The sequence below is a fragment of the Phoxinus phoxinus genome (assembly GCF_949152265.1).
Source record: "Phoxinus phoxinus genome assembly, chromosome: 18".
Taxonomy (NCBI): Eukaryota; Metazoa; Chordata; class Actinopteri; order Cypriniformes; family Leuciscidae; genus Phoxinus; species Phoxinus phoxinus.
The window spans coordinates 19,670,977-19,697,891 of NC_136893.1; the positions used below are offsets into that span (position 1 = coordinate 19,670,977).

General features: G+C 38.1%; 1 protein-coding gene and 1 long non-coding RNA gene across 3 annotated transcripts; one reads left to right on the forward strand and one right to left on the reverse strand.

The window, feature by feature from the left end:
• Positions 1 to 3,808: 3,808 nt before the first annotated feature.
• Positions 3,809 to 26,077, forward strand: osbpl2b (oxysterol binding protein-like 2b). Of its 2 annotated transcripts, XM_079587445.1 has the most exons (16): positions 3,818 to 3,924; positions 10,101 to 10,210; positions 10,817 to 10,885; positions 11,300 to 11,423; positions 11,681 to 11,756; positions 12,709 to 12,843; positions 13,321 to 13,418; positions 13,592 to 13,774; positions 14,000 to 14,107; positions 14,189 to 14,278; positions 17,306 to 17,432; positions 18,374 to 18,496; positions 18,819 to 18,942; positions 19,022 to 19,112; positions 19,196 to 21,414; positions 25,889 to 26,077. In XM_079587445.1, exons 2-15 carry the CDS (start codon positions 10,174 to 10,176, stop codon positions 19,296 to 19,298), a joined length of 1,488 nt encoding a protein of 495 aa, XP_079443571.1. In that variant the 5' UTR covers positions 3,818 to 3,924; positions 10,101 to 10,173; the 3' UTR covers positions 19,299 to 21,414; positions 25,889 to 26,077. The 2 variants fall into 2 exon arrangements, with proteins under 2 accessions (XP_079443572.1, XP_079443571.1); XM_079587446.1 differs by lacking the exons at positions 10,817 to 10,885; positions 25,889 to 26,077 and having other exon boundaries at positions 3,809 to 3,924; positions 19,196 to 21,577.
• LOC306985323 lies at positions 23,231 to 25,656 on the reverse strand. Its single transcript, XR_013794785.1, has 4 exons — positions 25,522 to 25,656; positions 24,363 to 24,732; positions 24,110 to 24,263; positions 23,231 to 23,504 (listed from the first exon to the last, which is right to left on the reverse strand). It is a non-coding gene; the product is annotated as an uncharacterized lncRNA (long non-coding RNA).
• Positions 26,078 to 26,915: the final 838 nt, after the last annotated feature.

Genomic DNA, 26,915 nt, shown 5'->3' on the forward strand with positions numbered 1-26,915 from the left:
ACAACAGTATTTTAGTCCCCCGTCCTATATACTTGGCCTAAATATCTGTGATAATGACACTAACAGGTTTGCCTGCTGTTGTTGCTCTGTCTCTGAGGAGGGAGGACTGGGACCCCGCAGTCCTCTCGTCTCCATGTAATGGTTGTGGTGGCGACAATGACGAAAGTGGATTCAGAAATCCTTATTGCTCTTGTCCGATGAGAAATGGATCTGTACCGACTCTACATACACATAGTTTTACTTAGGAAATACTTGAAGAAAAGACAGATAAATTATTCAAAATAATCTAATTATTTATACCTAATTTTATTCTAATTGAATCATTATTTCAACTAAATAAGTAAAATAAAAAAAAAACATATTTAAGTAGTAGAAAATTAAAGAACATACTGTATCAATATTTTCTAATAAAACGAAATACAATTAAATAAAGCCGAAAACCCACAACATTTTCATGTTTTCTTTGTTGTAATAATTGTTACATAAGGCCTATTATATAGGCCTAAAGAAACTGCGTGCGTGCGTGTGTAGGTTGTTAATCAGCATTTTCAAAAGTTAAGCATCTCATTTCCATGACCATTTGTTACATTTTTATTTTATTTTTTGATAGATGTAGGTCCAATTTCTGTGTTGTTATGAAGGATATATAAATAGGTTTAAGGCTAATAAAATTAAGTTTCTTAGCTATTTCTGTTATAGAGTAAATATTAATGTTCAGTGTGCATACAGCAATTATATCTTGACACGGGTGGATATTACAACATATGTCAGACTAAAGTAGAAAAAAGCATATCGTTCAACAGATCTTCTGTGTGTTAATTTAACCACTAGTGCCACCTTATGGTCACATTAAGCAAGCACAACACGATTATCACTTCAAAGGTTGAAGCAGTGGCGGAGGATTATAAAAACACAGACACCTTAGCAAAGAAATTACCCTAGTCTTATACCATGAAATGTTTTGTATATATATACTGTGTTATGCCAATCATGTTTTACATTTGCTTCCAGGCTTCACGTTACTTTTGTCTGACCGTGATATAAAGATTCACACAAACTGAGTCAGACTCATGCATCAGTGATGAGAGGGCAGTTCTGAAACAAAGCCATGTTGTGGAGGGCCAGTGGGTGTAATTGGCGTGTGTAATGCTGGATGAAAGAGTCCCTTTTACTGTAGTCCAGCCCCAGTCTTTAGTCCTCTGAGATCTGTTGGAAAAACACTGCAATAACTGTAACCCTCATGGCAGACAACTCGGCAGGATGGTTTTTGATGAAAAGTTTATAATTTGCCTCTTCCGCCATGTTGTATTGCTGACAGATGACTGGCTGGTCTGTCCTGCATGAATGAATGTGTGGCTTTAATCTCTAGACAGCACAAATGTATCACATAACTGGAATATACAGTGTATTTTGGCCAATATGTCAAAGCGATTTCTGGTTTCAACCTTTCAGGGCTCTTACTTTTGTCAGCATCAGAGACTTCCCACACACACACACACACACACACACACACACACACACACACACACACACACACACACACACACACACACACACACACACACACACACACACACACACACACACACACACACACACACACACACACACACACACACACACACACACACACACACACACACACACAATAAGGACAATTACAGTAAGCAGTGAGGTCAATGCAGGTCAGTGCTGCTGGGAACAGTGGTGTATATCAGTGACGTCTGCCTCATTATTAACGAGAGACATAAAACAAACAGAGCAAATTTATATTTTTAATGTACAGTATAAGCTTTTCATCACGCTGAATAATTTTTATGCTTTCATGGAGATTGCAATATTTGAGGATCATATATAGCATGCAAGCAGGTCTATTTTAACTGGCTATTTACATTTCCGTCAATGGCCTCTGGTAATGACTGATGAACGTTTCATGAATTTCTTGGAATGAACATTAGGCTAAAATGAAACAGGAATAGCCTGAAAGGTGGTTCATAGAACAGACTGCAACATATGATAAGCAAGGTTGTGCTGTTCGGTTCAATATCGTAATAAATGACTGGAATGACCTTAACATTTTTAAGTAAAATCAACTTGGATTTTTAAGTAATTTCAACTTAAATTTACATTAAGCTGACTTTAAAAAATCAATCTTTAACATAAAAAAGCTGACTTATTTTGATGAGTTAAAGCAATATAAAAACACATGTATTGTCATTTTTTAAGCGATATAGGCTATATAATAAATTAAATTACATGAAACCAAACTCTTATATATACGCTATAGCTAGCATATGAAGCATACGTATTTATTGTGTTACATATGTATTCATTCAAAAGTAGGTATTGTTGAGTTTAACCGAGCAAAATCTGCATGATAAACACATTACAGTTTTTTTCGATTGCTAAACGACAGTGAGCACAACTAGAGCTACATGTGCAAAACTCTAACTACAGTCTGCACTACCAACAGTCACCTAAGCTAAACAGTTCACATCACCTGCAAAACTCACTCCAAGCAACACAACTCTTAACACATGGCTCAAATCAGGTTCAGTGCAGCCAAACACTATGCAGAACCCTCACTGAGATAACACACACTGTCACTCAGAACACACTGAAAGTAAAAACACTAGCATCAAACACCAATACAGAAAATACAAACTTTTCATCTTTACAGTTTGAACAATGTCAGTGACTTCATACAAAGTAATATTTTCTTCAAAGAAAAGAGTGACATTCTTTCACATGATTTATTTAAATTTTTAGAACATAACAATTCTTTAAGGTAAATGAAAATGAGCAGTTTGCTTCAATAGTCTGTAGTAATTTACGGAATTACAGTAATGAGGAAAAAAAGGTAGATACTAAAAGTACATACTGTAATTCAAACAAATAATTGAGGGGCTGATCCTGCCTCTCTCTAGCATCAGGCCACAGGTTTTCATCAACATCACATCTAATGTTCTCTCTTGCCATGCACCTTCTGGAGTGCCTTGTCCATCCCAGCAGTTCTCTGGACTCGTGTCCTCACATCCGGCACGCATGGCTTCCAAAAGAGACATTTGGTCATATGGGTGGTGACCAAACACTTTCCACCTCCAGGCAGAGAAAAACTCCTCTATTGAGTTGAGGAAGGGTGAATATGCAGGCAGGTACAAAACCATAAATCTGCGACAATAACATTTTCCTGCGCATCTGAAAATATTTTTCCTCTTCCTCCTGTTGGGGCCAGCCTTTGGGTTATGTTGTATATTACAGTATATACAGTAATACAGTAAAAATATATTTTACAGTCAAACTTACTGTAATATATATATCTGTGTAAATTTTCTATAATTGCAAAACAAAATATATTCCTGTAATGTTCTCATTTACTGTAAGGATGTAAATCTCACCTGTTTCAGCTGAAGTTGCCATCAGCAGTGTTTGAAAGGCACAAGGCTGAAATCTATTCTGTTTTGAATGTGTGGTTCACAGTTTTGACACCAGTGTGTTAGCATTTGAACAAAGTGCTGTAAATCCACAGTGTTGTGCAGGTTGTGGTTAAAGTCATGGGATAAGTGTGTAGAGTTTTGAAAACTGTGTTCAAGCAATGAAAAACGAACTAGAGTTTGGTCCACATGAACTGCTGCTGAGCAGACTGTAGTTAGAGTTTTGCACATGTAGCTCCAGTTGTGCTCACTGTCGTTTAGCAATCGAAAAAAACTGTATTGTGCAACTACAATGCAAAAGGTCTTGCTCTGACGTAACGAGTCAGGCGACAAAATTCACACAATATAATTGGCCAAGAGACACGTCAATCAAAACGTCCATAGCGGCCTCTTCCGGCTGAGTGTCAGCTCTTCAGCAACAGCAACAACAGCAACAGCATCACCATCATCATCCCTGTCCGAGAGAAGCGAAATCCAGCCATCATCACAGGTACCCGATTGTCTTCTTTAAAAGTAGCTCTTCGGACTCTTTCACAGCAGTAACTGAGGTGTTAAAGCAATGGTTTCCAGCGGACGAAAAGCTCTCGAGTCGTTACTTAGTAATTAAGTTTGGCAGTTAGCTGGAGCTTTAGCCTGTTAGCATCTGTTTACAGACTCCTCGTAACCTAGCGAGCTGCTGTCTACCTACACAACACTGTTGAGTGAACAACGATCACTGACAAAACCCACTGTTTTACCTATCTGAACCAGAATAACCCCCAGAAATGCTGTCTAGATAGGCAGCTCACTATGATTTAGGACACTGCCCTGATTTGTGAGTGTCAGCTGCTGAATCTTTTGGTTTTGTTGTGAATTGTTGTGTAGCATTGTCTTTTATTTTAGAGTGAGTTTTAGATATTGAAGCCTTTCGTGTTTAGTTTTTTTGGGCTGTTCAGCTGTCATTTCCTCAGCCTGATTTCTCATTAAAAGGAAACTGACGTTTTGTGAAGGTTATGCTTTCCAGTTATTTTCATCTGTTTTATTGTGTTGTTAACATATTCTGCACCGACATGAACTAGTTCGTGTTGTTCCCAGGGGCATCTGTACACATCTGTAACAACTTGCTGATCTCCTTTACTAAATTCTCTTTCTTTCTTTTCTATTTTCTATCTTTTCTTGTCTTTACATATTCTTTTCTAATACGAATGACATGTTTGGACCTGTGGATTTATCAAATGGTATGTGTGTATTCATGTTTGACGTATTTGCATTGTCATATTGACTCGTGTAGGTTTCATGGCTTTTAATTGCAGCAACTGGGTTTTAATCTTCGTCTCATGAAAAGAAATGTCATAGAAGTTGTCCGTTACCGGTGTTAAAGTGGGTTAAAGGGTTCAGTAATGTACAGTGGGCTTTGCCACGTGGACTGTTGAGCAGTTATTGCTTTTTCAGTTCCTGAGGTGTTATGGTGTGTGTAGCTTGGGGCAAGTAGACAGATGTTGAAAAGTATCATTCCACATTCCCGAGAGTAAAGCTAGATATCACTGTCTTGTTTCATGTGGGTGCATATGGAGATTACCAACACCGCCTTGACTTGCTAACTAATGTTATTGTCAGGTATGTGGATGCACCTTACCCAAGCAGACCACATTCCAAAGGTGTCGATGAAACTGTGAGTAACGCAAGAGTCTGTGATTCATCCCACTTCTGAAAACTTGTGGGTGGTTGTGTGTTTACAGTCACTTTATTAGGCAGTCATGACCTTTCGGGTATTGCCTCACCAACTCTACCTAGGCTCTACCTAGCCTAACAGATTCCACAGATTTGGAATGCTTATAATTCATTATATATTATATACATCCCCTTATGGCTTTATTAACAAATTTGGCAACTTCCTTTAATAAAAATGAAAAAAAAAACTGACAAAAAACTGATTAAAGTCACCATGAAATCAATATTGACAATTCTTATTTTATCATGGAATAGGCTATTGCTGAATTTATTTAAAAGTCATCCTGTGGTAAAAATCAAGTTTTTTATGTTGTTTGTCCATGTGGTGTTTTTAATACGCTTTAAGACAAACCATGTGCAAATTCACAAGTCCACACCATTGCCGAGTGTTTTCTTTTTATAACTTCGGTGAACCAAAGAAGACAGTCTCAAAAACGCGGTTTGAAGTCGCAGGTGTTTCTGATGTCACAAACTACCTTGTAACCAATCAGGACATTTAGCCTGCATGCTTCAGCATATCATTAACTGCGGTATGACTGAGTCTCTGGAGAAGTCAGGTTATACCGGTATATTTGTTTTGTTGATATTAAAAATTGGGTGGATTTAGCAATATAGTGGATGTATGATGTATATTACTATGTTATGATGAACTATATGCCTTTCTCCACTGACGTTCTGAGTTGTTCAAAGCATTTCTGATGATTGTTAAAAGGCAGAGATCAGACTTTGATGATGAACGGGAACATGGTTTGTGTAACATTAGCAACACATTATTAGCTCTTTGATAACATAGTCAAGCAAAAGGCTAATCTATTACCCTTATCTGTCCGACGTCGTAAAGAGCGATACCATTGTGCAAAGTTTGTCCTGCCGAGTGGATCTCTGAGCTGGTGCGAGTGAGTGGAGGCGGGGCTAATTAGCATATTCATGATTCTGCCGCCAATACTAAATGAAGCCAGGGTGTAGAGTTACATTCAAGCTATTTTAAGGCATTACTTTTTTTTTCTCACAGGAAAAACAATAAAATATGTTGTTTTTGTGACCAAATATGAGTTTCAAGGGATACAATTATTGACTAAATAAATGATTTATCCATGCACGTAATTATTATAGTTCTATACATAATCTTTAATCAAAATAACTCCCCCCTCCCTCTTGCAGAGACCTCTCTTTTCTGTGTTGACATGTTTACTGGTGCGAAGGCGGGACAGCCTGTCACTCACATGACATCACAGCAGTAGCGAACCACATTCCAGATAAACAAAACCATGTCCTACTCTACTTTTTTTTCTTGTTTGAGAAGTCTCAATAGGGAAGAAAAGGCTAGATCGTAAATTCTGTTTCATGCTGACTTTAAATACATTAAGCACAATAAATGCACAATAAGTTCTGCAGATTTACCCCTATAAGTGCAAAAAAAAACTGATTCTATCTTGGATTCCCATCACATTTATTCTTCTTTTCCCAAATTTGTTCTCAGAAATGAGCCAGCACCTCTTTTAAAAAGTGTCAAGAGAGAAGGTGTAACCATAATGATTATGTATTTTGGGTTTGTGTGTATTTGTGTGTTCCAGGTTCTTCATTTCTACCCTCTGGTCCAGCCGATCAGGGCCGGATTGTGTGCTGGGTCTTGTAAAACACTGCACCTGAGTCTTTATTTTTCATGCAGACATATTGTGCCTGGTTATCAGTTGCCACGGCACCGGTGTTCGGTCGTCTCTGATTCCGTTCAGCTCGCTCCCGGGAACCCTGTTCGCATATCAGAGATCATTACTGTAGCACAACACAGTGTCTCGAGGGGGCGGCTGAGACGTCTGTGTTATTTTAACATTTCATCTGATTGCAGAACACTTGTTTTCCCATGTAGGTAAAAGTGCATCACAGATAATGTATCAGATTCTGTTGAAAACCTTGAGCAATAGTCTCTCTCTGGCTTTGTCTCTCTTGTTTGATTTCAGGGGACTGATGGTGTCTCCCTTTTGACCCTTTGCTTATTTTGACATTGGCTCTAATGTGTGTTTAAGGGGATAGTTCAACCAAAAATCTAATTTCTGTAATTTGCTCACTCTCATGTCATTCAAAACCTGAATGACTTTCTTTAATGGAGAAAAAGTCTCAATTAAAGGGTGATCTAATTTCCGTTCAACTCTAACTATCACAATTCAATAATCCGGTTGCCATGGTTCAAAAACAGCTATTTAAAAAGCCATTTCTTGCATATGTATGGGTTTTGATTGCATAGTTGCACATCAGTGCACACCACCTCTACAGTGGACATTAGTACATCATCCTGAAAACTGCCACCAAGTAGCAAGCTGGTTTATGTGGAGGTTTTTTTTTTTATCCAAACCAAGATGGCCGACGGCCAGTCAGAAATACTAAGTTGCTCCGGAATATCCATCCATTCGTTCTATCCTAGAAAACTCTTCCAGGTATATATTTTTTTTTTGTAACCTCTTAGGAAGTCATATCATTGTTAAATTTTTAGATTGGGAGGAAATTCTGATTAATCTGTCGTACTAAATTGGACATCATGCATCATTAGTTATATTTCAGCTACAATTCATACTATTACTGTGATTGTTCTTAAAAATACCTCATCTGAAGCAACTTTTCTTTTTTTTTGTAAATAAATGTATTTGTTATCAGAATGTAATTTGCAGTTCAAAAAAGTCATTTATTATGTTATGCATATTATTTGTAATGCGTTCGTATTACTTATTACGTAATTATTTAGATCGTAATGTAATGCGATCTTTGATGGAATCACATCCTCATGTTCTGATACCAAAGACATACAACGTTCAACTTGTATGAAGTTCCTCTCCGTCTGCTGGTCGAACAGGAACAAACTCCAGTGAGTTTGCAATAATTGAAACTTTATTATATATATTTTTTGTAGGCTATATATTTTGTAGTTTTAACATGATTTTATAATGTTATTTATTGGTTTGTAATAAATACACACAGTATTACTGTGTTATTACTCTATTATATTTCATTCAGTATCTCTTTAGTCCAATTAAAACCAAAAACGCATACTCGAGTGTCTACTCAAATCTCTTTGAAAAATATGTGTAAAAAAAAAAATGTGCAGGTCCTGTTTTTCATGCCCTAAGAGTAATAAAACCATGTAGGAAAAAAAAAAAAAAATCCTTACCGAGGTTGTCATAATTCATGCATGAAAGGGTTAAGAACATTCCACACATTCACATCCCTTTTCTGATTTGAAACGGAGAAACAGTTAATGTTAAGAGTTAGTGTGACCGTGCCAGAGACAGCTGAATGTTGTCCTCCATGCTTACGTTAGACTCATTTCCTAACTCTTTGATTTACTCATGAGTCGTCTGTGTGGCCTGACCCCTGACCGTTGCCCTTTAAAAACTCATAAATAACCTGAAGTTTCACCTGATGGAAACGAAGCGTCACATGGTTTGGGTCATTAGAAACCAATTAGGCCTTGCAAAATGGTTGAGATGCTTTTGAATTGCTGTTTGAAACTTGTGAACAATGAGTTGATTTATTGGTACAAGGAAATAGGGCTGCCAAATTTATAATTCGAATTTCGCATATTCGGCGAATTTAAAATAAAAATCCATATTCGAATGCAAAAACAGTGCATTTGAATTTTAGGTGTGCACCAGTCACCTAATGATGTACGAGTCTTTGTGTTTTAGTGTTTTTGTTAACCTATCCAGTTGAACCCTCTAGAGAAAACATTCCAGAAATAGGGAAGCTCGAAACCTAAAATCCTACCCCTCAACCATAAACCTTTCCCCAAACTCTTTTCCATGAAATTTTATTCCACTGCATCTCATGTTTTTAAAAGCAAAATCTATTAAGACCAGTTTTTCTAAGGTATTGTGGGTGCTTGCTTATTTGAAGATGCTCTGGCCCTTACTTCAGTCATCGTTGGTCTAATGTATTTATTCTTGTCCATCAAAATGATATCACATTTCTTCCCAAACGGGCTATGGACCCCTAACCCTAACTGTGAGCTGGAGTAATAGTGGCACTTTGCTTAGCAAACACCACTAATGAATTGTCGTCAAGGTAATTTGTGGAGTGATTTGTCATAATATGAAAGAAAGGTATTTGGTTGCAGAACGGTTGGTGGCAATTGTCTAAATAAAATGTCTGATATGGTTTATTATTAAAAAGCAATAAACATTAGGCTATGCAACATACTTGTTGGTTGTCACCTTGATATGCATATTTGTCCTAATAGCGAGTCGGCTCATTGACTTTGCTATCTCGGAAAATGTTTTTCATTTCAAACAAGAGCCACGGGAGACACCAAATAAGTCATGATAGTTGACCTGGGTAATTAGAAATGGGCACTGCTCGATTTGTCTTCGCTTTAGTTACTTAAAGACTTCAAAGTTGTCCTGGGGCTGTAATAAATCTTTTAGTTGCTCTCCCGTAATTTGTGCTCCGGGAACTCATTGAGCCTAAGTGGCAGTCTGCTAAAACAAACCGAGAGAGACATTTAGCAAGCGTCCTTTAACTATTCAATGGCTACATAAATTTGCATAGCTGGCTAATAGACTTTAACCGTGAAAGAAGCGTTCCCTCAGGTATTGTCTAGACTGCGATAAGGCCGTCCTGTGTGCGTCACAGTACAGGTCTGTCTCTCAGCTCACACTCTTTGGATGGAGATTGTCCAAAGTTCAGTTCTATATCAAATAAGTTGCTGCATACAAGCCCATGGGAGGAGACCTGCAGTGGCTCCACCTCTCATTTCAAGAGCAGCCGGCTAGTTTCAGACAAACATGATAGATGAATGGATGCATGAATGAACTAAGGCTAAGATCATTGGTGGAAAGGTGAATGCTGGGGTTTTTGTTTTTCCTTTATGGGAAGCATCAAACGGACTCTCAATATGCCATCTTAAAACTATTGTAAGCGGTTTTCTTGTTCATGAGTCTGTTGATATTGACTACGGTCTCTTTGCAGGTGTCCCTGTTTCCAGAGACAAGAAAGAGAGACCATGTTTTAGAGACCTCGTGCTGTCAGCCCATTCTCTACAATGAACAATGAAGACGAGTTCTATGATGCCGTCACAGGTGAGAGACATTTCGAAATGGCACGGGATGGTTGGTAGGGCGGGCTCCAGTTAATAAGAAAAAAATAATCAATAGTACGACTTAAAAGTGTCCATTATGTCGTCTACTGCTGCTTTTGAATTTTAACCAATCACATACATTAATGTATTGCCAATTAATGTATATTTGAAACCAATAGGTAGCTCTAAATTTTGAAGTCCTAAAGAGAAATAAGTTCAACAACTTTGTCCATGTATTGGCACCTCTGTGACACAAGCCAGTCCGGAGCTGTCGCGTGTCATGAAAACATTGACGTTCTCTCAGCGCTGTCTGAGTTCACACACACCGCAGTATTAAACAGCTGTGTTTTCTGAGGACGATCTCATTTGTACCCTATTGTGAGTGTTTTGGCCACTGTTGACTTTGGCCCTCAGCCGTGTGTGTTTGTTATGACAGAGCGGTTGCAATGCGGCGCGCCAGTCTGGTGTCGGCTTACCGCAATCTGTTGATAACTTCAGTTATGTAGTGCTGCTTTCAGATGGTCTGATGGCTTCTGTCATTGCGGAGATGAAATGAGATGAAAAAAGTGTAATGAATAAATAAACAAGGCAATATGGACTTTGGCAGGTCATTGTGCTGGAAACCTGAAGCCTGATATCATATCAACCAAGTCGCTCGTATCAGGTGGTACAAAACGTGAGGAACCGCATTTTATTCCATGTTATTAAATCGTTAATAAATGCATGTTGATATCAGACATACAGAAGATGTTTATAAGTCTTCTGCATTTAACATGTATGGTCAAAATTTTAGTGGAGAGATTTGATTAATGGCAATACCATATATGTTTGCTCACAAATTATATTATTCGATTTTATGTATTTTATAAATGACTTTTTTAACTGTTCTTTTAATTAATATTATTGAAAATGAAATATCTTGAACAATTATACTTTATAGACCAAGTATCAACTCTCTTTTATACTTTTTAGTATCATATTGTGATGTATAAATTTGCTTGTTGGAAGACTTGATTTTAGTTTCTAGGGCGTTTTAATTTTTAAGTTGTGATTTTATACATAATAATAATAATGTGCTTGTGTTTCTCAGGCTTGGATTCAGACGAGTCGTGTGAAGGCACATCAGAAGCCAGTTTTAAAGACGCTGTAGTGTATGACGGTGCTCAGAAGAACAATGGAGCTGTTCCTCAGGAGAACGGAATTAAGAAGCGCAGGTCCGGCCAGATTCCAGTGCCTGTGACCCATATACTCCTCATTATGCTCTCTCTCTCTCTCTGTCTTTAATCTGTCTCTCTCTCTGTCTTTTTGTCTTTCTATCTTTAGATTCTTATTTTCATCTTATGTTTACAGTTCATTCTCATTCATGTATAATCTTCACATCTGTGCATAGTTCTACAGTCAAACATATCAGAACACTTATGAGAGTGTGTGCATGTTTATGAATAAGAAATTGTTCTTCTGCCCTTTATAGGTCGTCTCTTCCTGCCCCTATGTTCTCCAGAAATGATTTTAGTGTTTGGAGCATTCTCAAGAAATGTATTGGACTGGTAAGGATAAAAAAATGAATTATTCTAGTAGCAAGTTCAGCATATTAATTATGAGTGCATTAAGAATGAATGGTTGACAAGCTGATTCATGTCTATTAGTGAGCTTATGTACCAAGTGTCCTTTTTAATGGTATATTGCAATGTTCATTATAATTGATTGATCTGTGCATGTCAATATTATTATTTTTATTCGTGTGCCCTCTGAATCAAACCATTCTTCCCCTCCCTCTTGCAACGACATATGTTCTCTGATGACACATCACCGCCACGAGGAAAGGGCAAATAATAATCCCTCGCCTCCAGCACCTGTCACTCACATTTTATTATTAGCAATTAGCAAACAAAAATGATCAATCAGTTTCAATCAAGGACAAAATCAAGCCCTGTTTCTTTTTCACTCTGATATAGATCATGCAATAGGGAGGAAAGACCGTTGCATTTTCCACGTCATGCCAACTTTTTTTTATTACAACTTCTAAGAAGGTAAAATGGTATAGGGCGAAAATAGGTATCGCGGTATATCGTTAGCGTGAATTCTTTTGACCACGATAATATTGTAGTAAAAAGTCTGATATTGTGACAGCCCTAATCCAAATCCTCTCTGAGAAATCCATCACTTTCAATATTCACAAAACAAATTTAAATGCTTGGTTTATGTATATGCAGTCGCATCTCACTGCTTTTATGATGACGTGAAGTTGACAGTTTAACGTTTTAAAAAACACCTCAAATCGTTCTTTTCTATTGATTTGCACTCCATCCAGCTGTTTTTGAATGCAAGAATGTGTCTAGAGGCCCCTTGAGAAACACGTCTGATCGCTGTCTAATGGACATTACCCTAAAGCAGCGTTCCTTAAGGGCGACCAGTCAACCAGTTTGACAATGTGCTGTTTGGCACAACCGGTAAAGACGTTGGATCCCGCTCAGCCTGTTTGATTGTGCTGTATTCCAGGAGCTGTCCAAGATCACCATGCCCATTGTGTTCAATGAGCCCCTGAGCTTTCTACAGAGAATCTCTGAGTATATGGAGCACACATACCTCATCCACAAAGCCTGCTCACAGAACGACTCTATAGAGAGGATGCAGGTGAGACCACACACACACACACACAATGGCTGATCTAGAATTGATGCGTTTATAATTCAGTTTAGAGTTAATGCTAGAAGATAAATCGCAATTAAATCATGTCATGTATTGCAATGTGTATTGTGAGGTGCATCCCAATTCACGTACTTGTGCACTAATCTATGCTGAGTGTGTTCACTGAAAATTCCAAATAGAAACTTTACTTTAGATACCCGGATGATGCACTTAATTAACCAAAAAAAAAAGTTGGACACTTCATGCACTCAACTGTCACCGCTTTAATTACGTAGTAGAGGGGGAGGGGCATCAGACTCAATGTTGAATGACAAAATAACCATATAAAATCCATACACTTCAAGGTTGAGTACATATTAATAATTATGCTTAGTGTATAGTGCGTCATTTGGGGTGCTACAGTTTCGTAATATTACAATCCGGCCTTTAATTTGACATGTTTTTTTCTGTCTTGCTGCTAAGACGGTTGCTGCGTTCGCTGTGTCTGCAGTCGCTTCCCAGTGGGACAGAACTGGAAAACCTTTCAACCCGCTTTTAGGAGAAACCTACGAACTCAAACGGTAAAGAGACCTGCTATACAAACCATGCTGATAAGATTTGAGGATGTCGATAAACATTGGTTAGATCAAGATTGCTCTAAAGGGAAACTGTTCTTTGTCATTTATGTAACTTTGCTTCTTCTTCCCCTTTAATGCTTCCTTCCTCTACTCTTGTTGGCTTCTCTTTCACTCAGAGAGGATCAGGGTTTCAGACTGATCTCAGAGCAGGTGAGTCACCATCCGCCCATCAGTGCGTTTCACACTGAGAGTCTGACAGGCGACTTTGTGTTCCACGGCTCCATCTACCCCAAACTCAAGTTCTGGGGCAAAAGTGTGGAGGCAGAACCTAAAGGGACCATCACGCTAGAGCTTCACAAGTGAGTGTGCCATGTGTATGTGCACACACACATGTACAGACCCTGATATTCCCTCATATGTGTGCACATCAACTGCTATTTTTGTGTTCATGAAAAGGTCTATTGATTGTGTGAGTGAGATTTTCCTTGGATGAGTCAGTGGTATCCTGGTTTTATTTGAGAGCAAAGGGTTCTGGGGTTGCCGAGTAACGGCCTGCTCACGTGTGTGTGTGTGTGTGTCCACAGGCATAAAGAGGCTTACACATGGACGAACCCTTTTTGCTGTGTACATAATGTGATTATCGGTAAACTGTGGATTGAACAGTACGGCAATGTGGAAATTGTCAACCACAGGTAAAGTTTTTATGACGCATCTATTCTATTGTGAATTCACATGGATGTTTTGAATGATTAGTGTGATGTGTGATCGCTTAGCACTGGAGAGAAGTGCGTGCTGAACTTTAAACCCTGTGGGATGTTTGGAAAGGAGCTGCACAGAGTTGAAGGTTACATCCAGGATAAGAGGTGAGATCCTGACTCGCACTTTTCACATTGTACTGGACTGATTCTATAACCATGAACTATTTAGATTATGGAGATCATGTTTTAAGAAAGACCCTGCCCAACTTAGCTATAGTCATTTAAATGTGCATTCAGTGATCTTGGTCTTATACTACCACCTAGCAGCATGGATAAAGCCTCACACAAAAGAGCAAACATCAGCAAACACAAAAGAACAAACATTTTCAGTTATCAGTTCCATAGAAATGGACTATTTGCAATCAGTTAGAATTTATTTATTCAGTTTATTCTGGGACTTTCTCACCGGGTTGTTATATTTAGTTAACTACATTTTCCCCTTGGGCCATTTCCTGGTTGCATTCGCACTGCCAGTAGGAACTCTGAAGTAACGTAAGCCAGCCAACAGCGACGTCTTTAAAGTGCGGCCGCAAACAACTGGAGGACGTCGTGATCGGAGCTGTTTTTGTTCTGTCGTGGGTTTTGTGATAATGGAGATGGGATGTAGATGTATAGTTATGCGATCGAAATAACAAAAAGGAGGGCTAAGAGTAGGGTCGCCAACTGTTCCGTATTAGCCGGGACTTCCCGTATATAAGGCCTAATTGATTTGTTCCGTGACCTCCCTTGTCCCGTTTATTGACTGCTACGCTGATACAACAGCGGCAGTGCTGATCACGACACTTGAGAATGATACCGTCACTTTTGGTTCATTTAATGCATCCTTGCTCAATAAAAGTATGCTATTACTTTCTTTAATTTCTTGCCCAAAAAAAAAAAAATCTTACTGGCCCCAAACTTTTGAACTGTAGTCTATAATGTTACAAAAGCTTTCCATTTCAGATAAAAGCTGTTATTTTGAACGATGGTTTGTGTGTAATGTGGCTTTTTTTTTTTTTTTTTTTATGACATTAAAACATTTTTTTCTAATTAAATTGTACATAAATAGGTTGAGCACAACAAATGTGTTTATGTCCTAGAACGTTTTAAACATACATAACTGCATGACCTACACTGTGGGGTACAGCAAAAATATTTTGAGTGTCCCTTATATTCCTATAAAGAACCACGATTGTCCCGTATTTTCCTTTTCTGACGTTAAAGGGTTAGTTCACCCAAAAATGAAAATAATGTCATTAATGACTCACCCTCATGTCGTTCTAAGCCCGTAAGACCTCCGTTCATCTTCGGGACACAGTTTAAGATATTTTAGATTTAGTCCGAGAGCTTTCTGTCCCTCCATTGAAACTGTATATACAGTATACTGTCCATGTCCATAAAGGTAATAAAAACATCATCAAAGTAGTCCATGTGACATCAGTGGGTTAGTTAGAAGTTTTTGAAGCATCGAAAATACTTTTTGGTCCAAAAATAACACAAAATAAGACTTTATTCAGCATTGTATTCTCTCCCGGGTCTGTTGTCAATCCTTCACAGTTACGCTGATGGCGTAAGACGCTGATGACGTGTTATCTGGTGCGCCCGAGCTTCATTTATAGACTGAGGGAAACGCACGCTGTAAAAGTGTCTCATCCGCGACATGCACATTTACGCACCATTAAAAAAATGATATCCACGCAAACAATGTAGAATAGCTTGAATATAGCGTGCGTCTCCCTCAGACTGTAAACGAAGCTCGGGCGCACCAGATAACACGTCATCAGCGTCTTACGTCAGCAGCGTCACTGTGGAGTCCTGAACGCAGATTGACAACAGACCCGGGAGAGAATACAATGCTGAATAAAGTCTTATTTTGTGTTATTTTTGGACCAAAAAGTATTTTCGATGCTTCAAAAACTTCTAACTAACCCACTGATGTCACATGGACTACTGTGATGATGTGTTTATTACCTTTATGGACATGGACAGTATACTGTATATACAGCTTCAATGGAGGGACAGAAAGCTCTCGGACTAAATCTAAAATATCTTAAACTGTGTTCTGAAGATGAACGGAGGTCTTACGGGCTTAGAACGACATGAGGGTGAGTCATTAATGACATTATTTTCATTTTTGGGTGAACTAACCCTTTAAGAACCCTACCTAAGAGACTAAAAATCTCCTACGATAAACTTGCAATTCTACATATCATCAAGGCTGAGAAAAGAACAGACAAAGACGCAGACAAAGGCGAGAGGTAAACGCTATTTATCGCTGTTTTCCATGTTCGTGGAATTAGCTCCCGGAGTAAGTGTATGTAAACGGTTTACACAGCTTTTTAAAAATGGCGTTTCACAAGCGTTCGGCCAAACAGTGTACGCTTGTAGTTCCTATTGTGCTGGGTTAGACTACTCTGAAGTAGGAGCTAATTTACTTCCCCTTAAAAGCCTTTCTATAATAACTAAAATCATTAACAGTTCCTGTGGCGCAAAAACAGGTACTTCCGCCTATAGTTATAGGAACTATGAAAGCGTTACTCCGGTGCGAAAGCTCCTTTTGAAGTGGCATTTATCTGATCAAATGAGGTGACCCGTTTCAGATTCAATTTTATTAGACTACTGACATGACTGGAGTCATATAAGTACAATCAATTTCTTTGTTTAAAATGGTTTTTAAATGAGATAAGCAATGATGTCATTTTAAGATGGTAAAGGTTACAAAGCAGTTTGACACCTTTGACACCCATGATTAATTTCTGGTTAAAAATGAAAGGTTTTTTTTCTCATGTTGACATTATTGACAGCAGCACCATCTTTGAATTTTAACGGGAGTGAAAGCGAGGCTGTGAGGAATAGATGTACGTTCTTCAGTGGGTTGTACTATTATTTAATGTGTTCAATCCTCTGTTAGCCAAAGCCTAGCCAGTGTTCATTCTAACTTCAAATTGCCCTAGATTATTATTATTAATGAACACTAAATAAACAGCATTATGGCATCATGAGAAAAACATTGTCTTCAGACCACAAATATATGTATTAAGTAAGCCGCGTCAAAATGGGAATCTGGCTCAAAAGAAATTCAAGATCAGCTTTTATTTTATAGCGCTACGCATCTCAAATAGTTGTTCTCCTCTACATGTACTTTGCTTGCAGTAAGAAGAAGCGCTGTGTGATCTATGGGAAATGGACGGAGTGTATGTGGAGCGTGGACCCACATGTGTACGAGGCCCATCGGAAGCTCGAGAAGAAGGGAGCGACGGACACTAAAAAACAGAAACAGGTGTGAAAGATATTAGTGAGGCTAACAGTTGACCACTTATGCTGCCTTAACCCCTGATCGCCATCTTATCTTTTATATATCCTATTTATTTATTTTTATACATGGAAGCAGCTCTCCTCTGTGTTCATGTCAAGGTAACCGATGTAGACTAGTATCAGTAGGTGTAGACGTGTATGATAAGGAGATCGTCTAGTGATTCAGGCACATGTAGAGAATAATGGAGTGTTTTAGGGTTACAGAACTGTTTGCATTGGTAGGTGTGTAGTTTAAATATGAAGAGCGGTGTGTAGGTGTAGAGAGAGCAGGTGTGTTAAAATACTCATCAGCTTTTTGACAGTTCCTTTTGGTCCCATTATACGACAACACACCCAGTTTATGGGTGTATTTGACAGATGAGATTTAAAGGGATAGTTCACCCAAAAATCAAAATTGTCACAATCAACCTCATGTCGTTCCGAACTTGTACGACTTTCTCTTCTCTGTGGAACACAAAAGTAAATATTTTGAGAAATGTTTGTTTTTTTGTTGTTGCCAAAAACAATGGAAGTCACTGGTCACTGACACCAACACTGTGTGTTCAGTTAACAATATTCTTCTTCTTGTGTTCTGCTCTGCAAAAGAGAGTAAGTCATACAGGTTTGGAAAAACTATGCGTTTAAGCATTTAAAGACATTTATTTTAAAGAAAGAAAGCCCAAGCTCCCTTTTCAAGCCAAACATTTAACAAAAATAACCGTTTCGATTCAAATGGTAAAACAATAGATATACTGGAGATGCCACTTGGTTTGATATCTCATCTAATGCAGTGAAATTCATACATTAAGTGTGACTAAATCGTTTTTGGGGTCCACTGTATGCGTTTCCTGTCTGTGGTGAATCAGTGTGAAAAATGAAAGCGTATGGTTTCGTCTAAGGGATTTAAATATGCGGTTGCACCAACAGGAGGAGCCAGAAGCTGTCAACGAGGATGCCGATGAAATGCCTGATGTACAAGAGACCGTGGCCGTGGTTCCTGGTAGCACATTATTATGGAGAATATCATCTAGACCGCCTCATTCGACAGAGGTACATGCTGTTATACTCATGAAGGCACACACACGTCATCAATGTTACACCAACTGACGATTTCTTAAAAGGTGAACTTACAGACTCCAAACTTTAGAACAGTAGTGTAGAAACATTTCCTGTTATTATCAATGTTGAAAACAATTGTGATATAAATCTTTTACATGTTTTACCGTCGCTTTTGACCAATTTAATGCATCATTGCTGAATTAAAGAATGAATTCCTTTAAAAAGACCAAAAAATACCCCAAATTTTTAAACTAGTGTAGTCTCATTTTAATGATTGGTTTACTTGATTTGAACCCCCTCTGTTCACTTCTAGATGTATAACTTCACTAACTTTGCCATGACACTGAATGAGCTGGAGCCTGGCATGGAAGGAGTGCTGGGACCCACAGACTGCCGCCTACGGCCTGACATCAGAGCCATGGAGAACGGCAACATGGGTAAAAAAAAAGCCCTACAGCGCCTCCTGCTGTTCATACATGATAAAGACTAACATAGAGAGTTTGTGTGTCTGTGCAGATGAAGCCAGCAGAGAAAAGGAGAGACTGGAAGAGAAACAGAGGGCAGCTCGTAAGGAGCGGGCCAAAGATGGTGACGAGTGGTCCACAAGGTTAGCACTACTACACTTTCCTGCTTTTTGTATGTGTGTGTGATTTTATATGTGCCACATCTTAACCTCTCTGACCGTTTTAGGTGGTTTCAGTCAGGCACAAACCCATACACAGGATCGCAGGACTGGCTGTACACTGGCGGCTACTTTGATAGGAAATACACAGACTGTCCTGATATCTACTGATGAGGAGGTGCGAGTTCAAAGGGCAGAGGTTTCGTCTCCTCCTTCCTCACCATGCACCGTATTGTACCCAACCCGAAAACAATAGCGCTTATGCTCACATTAATATCGTGCGGCCACCATCTTCAGCACTTGCGTTTATGATCAAGCTTTTTGAATTGCCCTTTGAAAGCATGCTCTCTCGCATCTCATCAACCCTGTAGGTTTTATCAATGGAGGAGAGCGTCGAAACGGCAGGAGAACAGCTTCTGAACGCTCAAGCCTCTCGCCAGAGCTCCAGCTGGTCAGTGACGCTGGAGCTCAATGTAGACGTAGTCACATCACATGAGGTCACCGAGAAAATGTGACTGAGTTGCTTTGGCCGTTTTCCATGTACAGTAGCGTTTAACAAACTAATTCCAGATGTTTTGAGTTGGGCTAGCACTGAGACACCTAAGACCTCGGATCCAGCTGTGTGTGTGTGTGTGTGTGTGTGTGTGTGTGTGTGTGTGTGTGTGTGTGTGTGTGTGTGTGTGTGTGTGTGTGTGTGTGTGTGTGTGTGTGTGTGTGTGTGTGTGTGTGTGTGTGTGTTGTAAAAAGCAATCGATTTTTTTTGTTTTAATTGGTACAATATTATGCCTTTTGGATTCGTTTTCAGATTATACTTTACGCAAAATATCATGCGGTCAATATGGTGATGCGTTTTAAAAATAGCCTCAAAAGCTTCCTTCTTTGTTTTTCACTTTGTGGTTCCCGCAGAGACTTGTGGGGTGTAAAATAGGCTGATTGTACTGACTTTATTTGTTTAATAAGTTACAGCTAGCTCCGTTGACATTGTAAATGCACAATTTTCATATTCCACAGTTTTTATAAGGTATCGGCGTCACACTAAATAGTTCGAGCACTATCCGCTGAATTTGTTTTATGGAAAGCAGGGTGTCACGGGTTGTTTTATCCATCAGCATTTGCATCTGTTATCGCTGCTCTCAAACATAGACATGTACATTGTGTATTTGAGAAAACGGACTAAATCTATGCAACCCATCAAACTGCTCAAACACCCCATAATATTTCAGCCTTGATGAGCGTATGGAACGGCAGCTTATGTAACATGCATCTCATTTGAGAGTATACTTCCTGCCTATAGATGCCATAAAGTATTTTACGAATTACGATCTAATCATATTCTCATTCAGACTGCTTCCTTTCGTTTAGAGAGGATCTGAAGTCAAATAAGCGGGTTTGAAGCACAGTGATGCAACAGTTCTCAAGTACACACACACACACACACACACGTTTTCTTTCCCACAGTGCCTGACTTTGAATGCATCTGTTAGTCACTAATGCTTAACCTTAAGCGGTTTGTTTCTAAGCACCTTTCCCCTCGTCTTAGTGCTAAACATCAACAGGAATGTCAAAATGTAGTCACCATTTGTTAGATACACACCTGATATTCAGTACACTACTTGTTTTGCATCCTTTATTGTTATCTGTTGCTTCATTAAATGTACATTTGATCATTTGAAAACTAGCATCATGAGACTAATATTCCACAATTAAACTAGATTTTATTTTGATGTGGCTTTGTGTGAGTTCATCGTGTAAGTGGAATGACTAAGCGTCCCTCTTGTCGTATTTTCAATGTACGGATGGATGTCTGTATGTTCCAAGACGTTGCACATAGATGTCTAGCAATCATAAGCACATGGCTCTTATTTTGTGCAATGATTTATTTTTATAGTATTTAATTTTTCTTTGTGAAAAGGTGTCAAAAGGTATTTTACTGTGAGATGAGGCTTGTACTTCGTTTGTGAACGGTTTGCTTTAGAATTAAAGGGGATGTCATTCTGGTGAGAACAAATTCTACTAACTGAAATTTTAGTTTGAAAATGTTGATTCTTTTGGAATAAAAAAAAAATGACATTGATAAACCTCTCTCTGTTTCATTCCTTTGAATGCTGGAAATATGCAATACTGCCGGGCCATATAGTGCTGTGAAAAAAGGTTTAGAGTGTTTTTTTTTGTGCCCATCTGATAGGGAAAAATATAAATTTCTGGATGATCTTTTTCTAGATTATGTGATAATAAGGTGCAGTATAATAGCCTAAATGTTCAATTACAATATACATTAAATAAAAATGTTTGTCCACAGTTGTAAAGGAAGTTTTAAAGGGCACCTATTATGGAATTTTGAAATTTACCTTTCATGTAGTGTGTAACATAGATCTAAGTGAACAAAAACATCCTGCAAAGTTTGAAATATGAAAGTGCACCGTATATAAAGTTATTGTCTTTCAAAAGTGAGAGTCGACTCTGAGTCATTTTTATGAATCGTTAGAAGACCGAAGCTTTTTCTTTGACTAGATGACGTCAACTTGTCAAGTTATTTGAATACGATACGCCCACTTATTGCGCTCCAAGGCCAGCAGGGAAAATATCATGGCGAGGAGACGCTGTGTTCTGAAGTGCGGCTCAAAAGACAACTTTTTTCATCTGCCCAAGGAGGAGCATTTGAAGACTAAGTGGCTACAATTCATATAACTATACCACAGAAGTATAGTCCGAGCCTTGTGCTTTGTTCGCGTCATTTTGAAGACGATTGCTTTTTAAATGCAATCAAACTTGGATTCGCGAGCTGGCTGATATTGAAGGAAGGTTCATTTAAGTGTATTTGCATCAGCTTCCTCCTCCGTATCACAACCTGTAAGTGTTATTAATAATTTTTGCTTTTATATTTTATGTAGCATGCTTAATAATTATTTTGTTTGTTGTGTAAGCACCGTTTAGCTTCTAGGTCTTCAATGGCAATTGTATTGAGATATGTGAAGTGTTTGTCGTTGTTTTCGGAGTTGTCTAAAGAATAGAGTAATACCTCGTAGTAACGTAACTGCATTTTTTTTTTGTAAAAACGTTATGTTTATGCATCGGGCTAACGCAAACAAAGACTGATTGTGCTTTTACAATATGAACTCTGGGCTATGCTCGCTAACATAACATTAAATTATTTATCTTATTTTTCGTTTTTTACTACAAACTATAAAGCAGTGGACTATAATCATTATTATAATACAATTTAATTGATAAAAGCATCATTGTACTCCGTGTTAAAAATAAGTATTATCTCTGTAAACACTGCTGGGTCATCTGACCAATCAACGCAGATTAGCGTCGCGCAAGGAGGGGTTTGAAAAACGAGTCGTTAAACGAATCATTTCAAGTACACCTGGCTGCAGCCTGCAGATCGGGGTGGGGCTGCACCTGGGGCGGGGCTGCACGTGCAGCCCCGCCCACAACGCTTGTCATTGGTTAGTGGTAAAGAAATGACGTCAATCGAGGCGGGGCCGCACCTGGGGCGGGGCTGCACGCCCGTAACGCTTCTCATTGGTTAGTGGCATATATATGACGTCGACGCCACGGTAAACAGGAAATGCGGTTGAAAACGCATGTGCCATATCGCGCTGACAGCGCATGCGTCGTATTTGCGTTAGGTGGTGACATCACGTGTTTTGACGTGACGCGTCTTCAAAATGCATGCGCAAATTTGAAATAATACTTTAGTAAGATAATGAAGTATTAAAAAAACTCTAATGTAATAATGAAAGCAGCAGAAGGGAGTAGAGCGCATATCTATAGTTTTAACTATGCCTGATCTAAGGTAAACTTATAAGGAATTACAGAGCATTGTGTAATATCTGTGTAGTATTTAAAAAGTTTTTCACATTCTGTTGCATTTCACTGTGTAAATAAAAGAAATACTGTAAATATTAATGGCACCTTATATATTTCTTATTTTAATCATTCCTCTGTAATAGTTCTTGTTTATTTATGTGCATTATATAGGCTATTATAAAACATTTATGCCAATAAAGTAGTTTGAAGTTAAACCAACTAAATACCGTACATTGCCAATCTCTGTATCCCATATTATGCATGTCAACTCAAAAAACCAAACTCATACCAGTGATAACTTTTATTTCAAAAAAATTATTGTGTAAAAGAGATATGCACACATACAGATAATCACACACACACACACACACTGAAATTCCCCTCTATCATTGAAAAAAACAATCAACTGAGCAATAAAATCCCTGCAGGACTCCTCCTGCCATCACCACAGACCCAGCTGGGCAGTCTTGTGTAGTGTAGTGCAGTGCAAGCACAGAGTCGACGAGTAGGGCACCCGGAACACTTGCTTACTGTCAGGAAAATGCACTCCAATCACAACACCTAATTTAGATAAAATACAAAACAAACAATATTGAATCATTTTGAAGAAAGGCATTAACATAGTACAGAGTCATACAAGGAATTTATTTTTTAATATATTTTAAACATATTATAGTAAAATGTTAGACAAGATAAGCTTGAGTGTTATTGGCTTTGTCTGTAAAGTACCTACATAAACTAGTTAAAAAAAGTTTGTCAACACAAACTTTAATTTGGCTTGAGAAAGCCTATCCTAAAAGTTTGAAATAGTTTTAAAAGCTTGAAGTTTGAAGGTTTTCAGTTTGAAGATCAAAATATATTTCAAGCTGAAAGTTTTGAAGGCAGTACAGTCTATCAGACACAGACAGACAGGTAGAGATAGATAAGCAGACAGAGATAGATAAGCAGACAGAGATAGATAGATAGATAGATAGATAGATAGATAGATAGATAGATAGTTAGATAGTTAGATAGATAGATAGATAGATAGATAGATAGATAGATAGATAGATAGATAGATAGATAGATAGATAGATAGATAGATAGATAGATAGATAGATGCACGGACAGACAGACTTTCTCAAGTACCTTTTACATTACTCACAACTTAGATTTAAAGAACTTACTGTCCAGCCATACAAAGTGGGCCTCTTCTCTGAATTTGGGCTGGCTGACAACGTCCCTGAAAACCTTGCACGTCAGTGAAAGTCTCCAGAAAGCCACATCGCCGTCGTCTGTGACGGCTCCCATCAGGATGCGTCAGAGGATGTCAGGTGGCATCTGTCCAAAGTAGACAACAGTCAGTCCAAAATTTAACTTTACATACGACTTATTAAAAAGGGTAACTGATAGATTGACAGGAGTTTATACTGCTCTTACCTTGGTCAAAGAATCAACAGGCAGGGGGGTTTCCATCACCTCTAAAGTGATTTTTGATGTGGTAATACATCAGCTGTGGAATGGTGTACCTGCAGAATGGGCACTTCTACTGTAGTCTTTTAAATACTGCTCACACTCCCCCTTGCTTAACACAGTTGTGTGCATTTTTGTAGGGTGGAATGGCTCTTAAAAGAGCATTTGAGTTATAAAGTAAACAACAACAACAAGAAATAGGTGAGAGAGAGAGAGAGATAGAGAGGACTAGAGTAAAAGTTAGAGAATAATTAACACAGCAAAACAAAAATAATATAAAGTAAAATAGCAAAAGTGGTACACATGGAATATAAATGGGGATGACAATGCCAAGGATCTGCAAAGAGAAGGAAGTATAGAGCATCAGAATTAGCATACATTTTTTTTATTACTCTAGTCTAGTGCAGGGGTGTCCAAAGTCACTGGAGGGCCACTTTTCTGCAGAGTTTATATCCAACTTGACTCCACACACATGCCTGGAAGTTTCTATGTCTAGTAAGACCTTGATAGGCTGGTGTGTTTAACTGGGGTTGGAGCTAAACTCTACAGGACAGTTGCCCTCCAGCAGCAGGATTGGACAGTGCATATACTGCTATACAGTAAGTAACAGTATGCAATATATAAAACAAGCCCTACTTTCAAGGAGTTTTGATGAATTTGTATTACTATTGAATGTAGTTTCATGTTCAATTCAATAAATGCATACTTATTAATAACAATAATATCAAAATAGTTTACATTTAATCAATTTATTCATATAAAAAAATGTCCTACAATATAACTTTGTATATTGTTACTATTAACTCTTAAATCCTATATTTCTTCTCCTGGTTCATTTTTGCCACTGTATTTATTTTTAAGGGCCTTGTTTTAACACTATATCTAATCCCACCCAAACCACACACACACACACACGCACGCACGCACGCACACAAACACGATGGGAAACGCTGCCCTAGTTACTTGTGTGATATGGTGAGTAAAGTTGCACGATTTTATTTTTACACCACTTCATTTTAACATCACACTAAATGCCACTTCAGAAATAAACATTGTAAATAAAATTAGAACAAAACAAAAAAAGAGTAGCTTGCCTGTACCAAAGAGTATCTTTGCCTGTACTCACCATGCAGCGATGAACAACGGAAATGAAAACATGCTAGATCGACGTCATGACTTCACGCCACTAACCAATGAGAAGAGATGTTAGCGGGAAGAGACGTGCAGCCCCGCCCCAGGTGCGGCCCCGCCTCGATCGACGTCATCACCTTGCTCCTAACCAATGAGAAGCATTATGGGCGGAGCTGCACGTGCAGCCCCGCCCCAGGTGCACCCCCGCCCAAATCTGCAGGCTGCAGCCAGGTGCTTCTCAATCATTTGGGAGTCGGTGAGCAAATCAGGTAAAAATAAATGCATATTATACGAAAACAAAAGTGTTTTTTGTCATTGCATGCATGTAAAACTGTTGTTGGGGACTCCCACAACAACATTAGGAACATTTTAAATGTCATAATAGGTGCCCTTTAAATCACAAAATATATAAAGAAAAACAGGTCAGAGGTGATGTTCCCTGACGCTTTTCATGGTAACTAATTATGGCGTAACATTGTAAAACAATGAAATACTTAATGAAAGCACATTAATATTCACCAACATGCATAATAAACTCAAAAATGAAGCTGAATTGTTCCCTGTGTCATTCATTCATTTAAACGCGTCAATACAATGAAATTAATCCGTGAGTGCATTCTAAACAGATGACTGAAAAATCACGAGTTTGTATGTTCATTCAGTAACAACCAGCCCTCTAATAAACGAGGAGTTCTACCACACACACACACACACACACACACGCATGTGTAAATAATATGAGCAGGTTGTTGTAAATATCATTGGGAACAGAAATGTCTATTAAAACTGGGATTCTTTTGGGTTCTTTTTTTTACCCAACTGAAATTTTTGATTTAATGAAATTTTTATTATTACCCATAAATAATATTTATATAATAAATAAATAACCCACACTGGGAAAACTGCTATACCAACCTATTTTAACACAACATTATTGAGTACTGACAGTACAAGTTTTTAAGCACTTCTTTTTTATTTTATCATCATATAGGCTAAAATAAATAGCAGCTAAATGAGAAGAGTAAAAAACAAAAATCAACAAATTTGCATAGAAATAATGGATTTTTTTTAATGACTATAATTAGGCCTTGTAGTTGTATTAGGCCATAGTTGAAGAATATTGGTCTTATAATATTGGATCAAAGATATTTGGTATTATTTATGTCACTGGTGGTGATTCATTGTGTGTGTTTTTCTGTCACATGATAATAATTTTACATCCATTTAATTCTGCGACACTCAAAAGTTATTAATTTAAAGGATTGCATCATTACTTGTTTATAACTGTATTGCAAATATTTCCATTGTTATAGTAAATACATGCTTGTGCAAATTAGCTAACATTCAATCACACTTTTAACAATCCTGATTAATATTAATGAAAAATAA

What these genes read in the sequence shown, in the direction of transcription:
- osbpl2b (XM_079587445.1), top strand. Translation starts at nt 10,174, where the DNA reads ATGAACAATGAAGACGAGTTCTATGATGCCGTCACAG. An exon ending in CGTATCAGGTGGTACAAAAC is followed by an intron (nt 10,886 to 11,299) that starts GTGAGGAACCGC and finishes TGTGTTTCTCAG; the next exon opens with GCTTGGATTCAGACGAGTCG. An exon ending in GTGGAAATTGTCAACCACAG is followed by an intron (nt 14,108 to 14,188) that starts GTAAAGTTTTTA and finishes GTGATCGCTTAG; the next exon opens with CACTGGAGAGAAGTGCGTGC.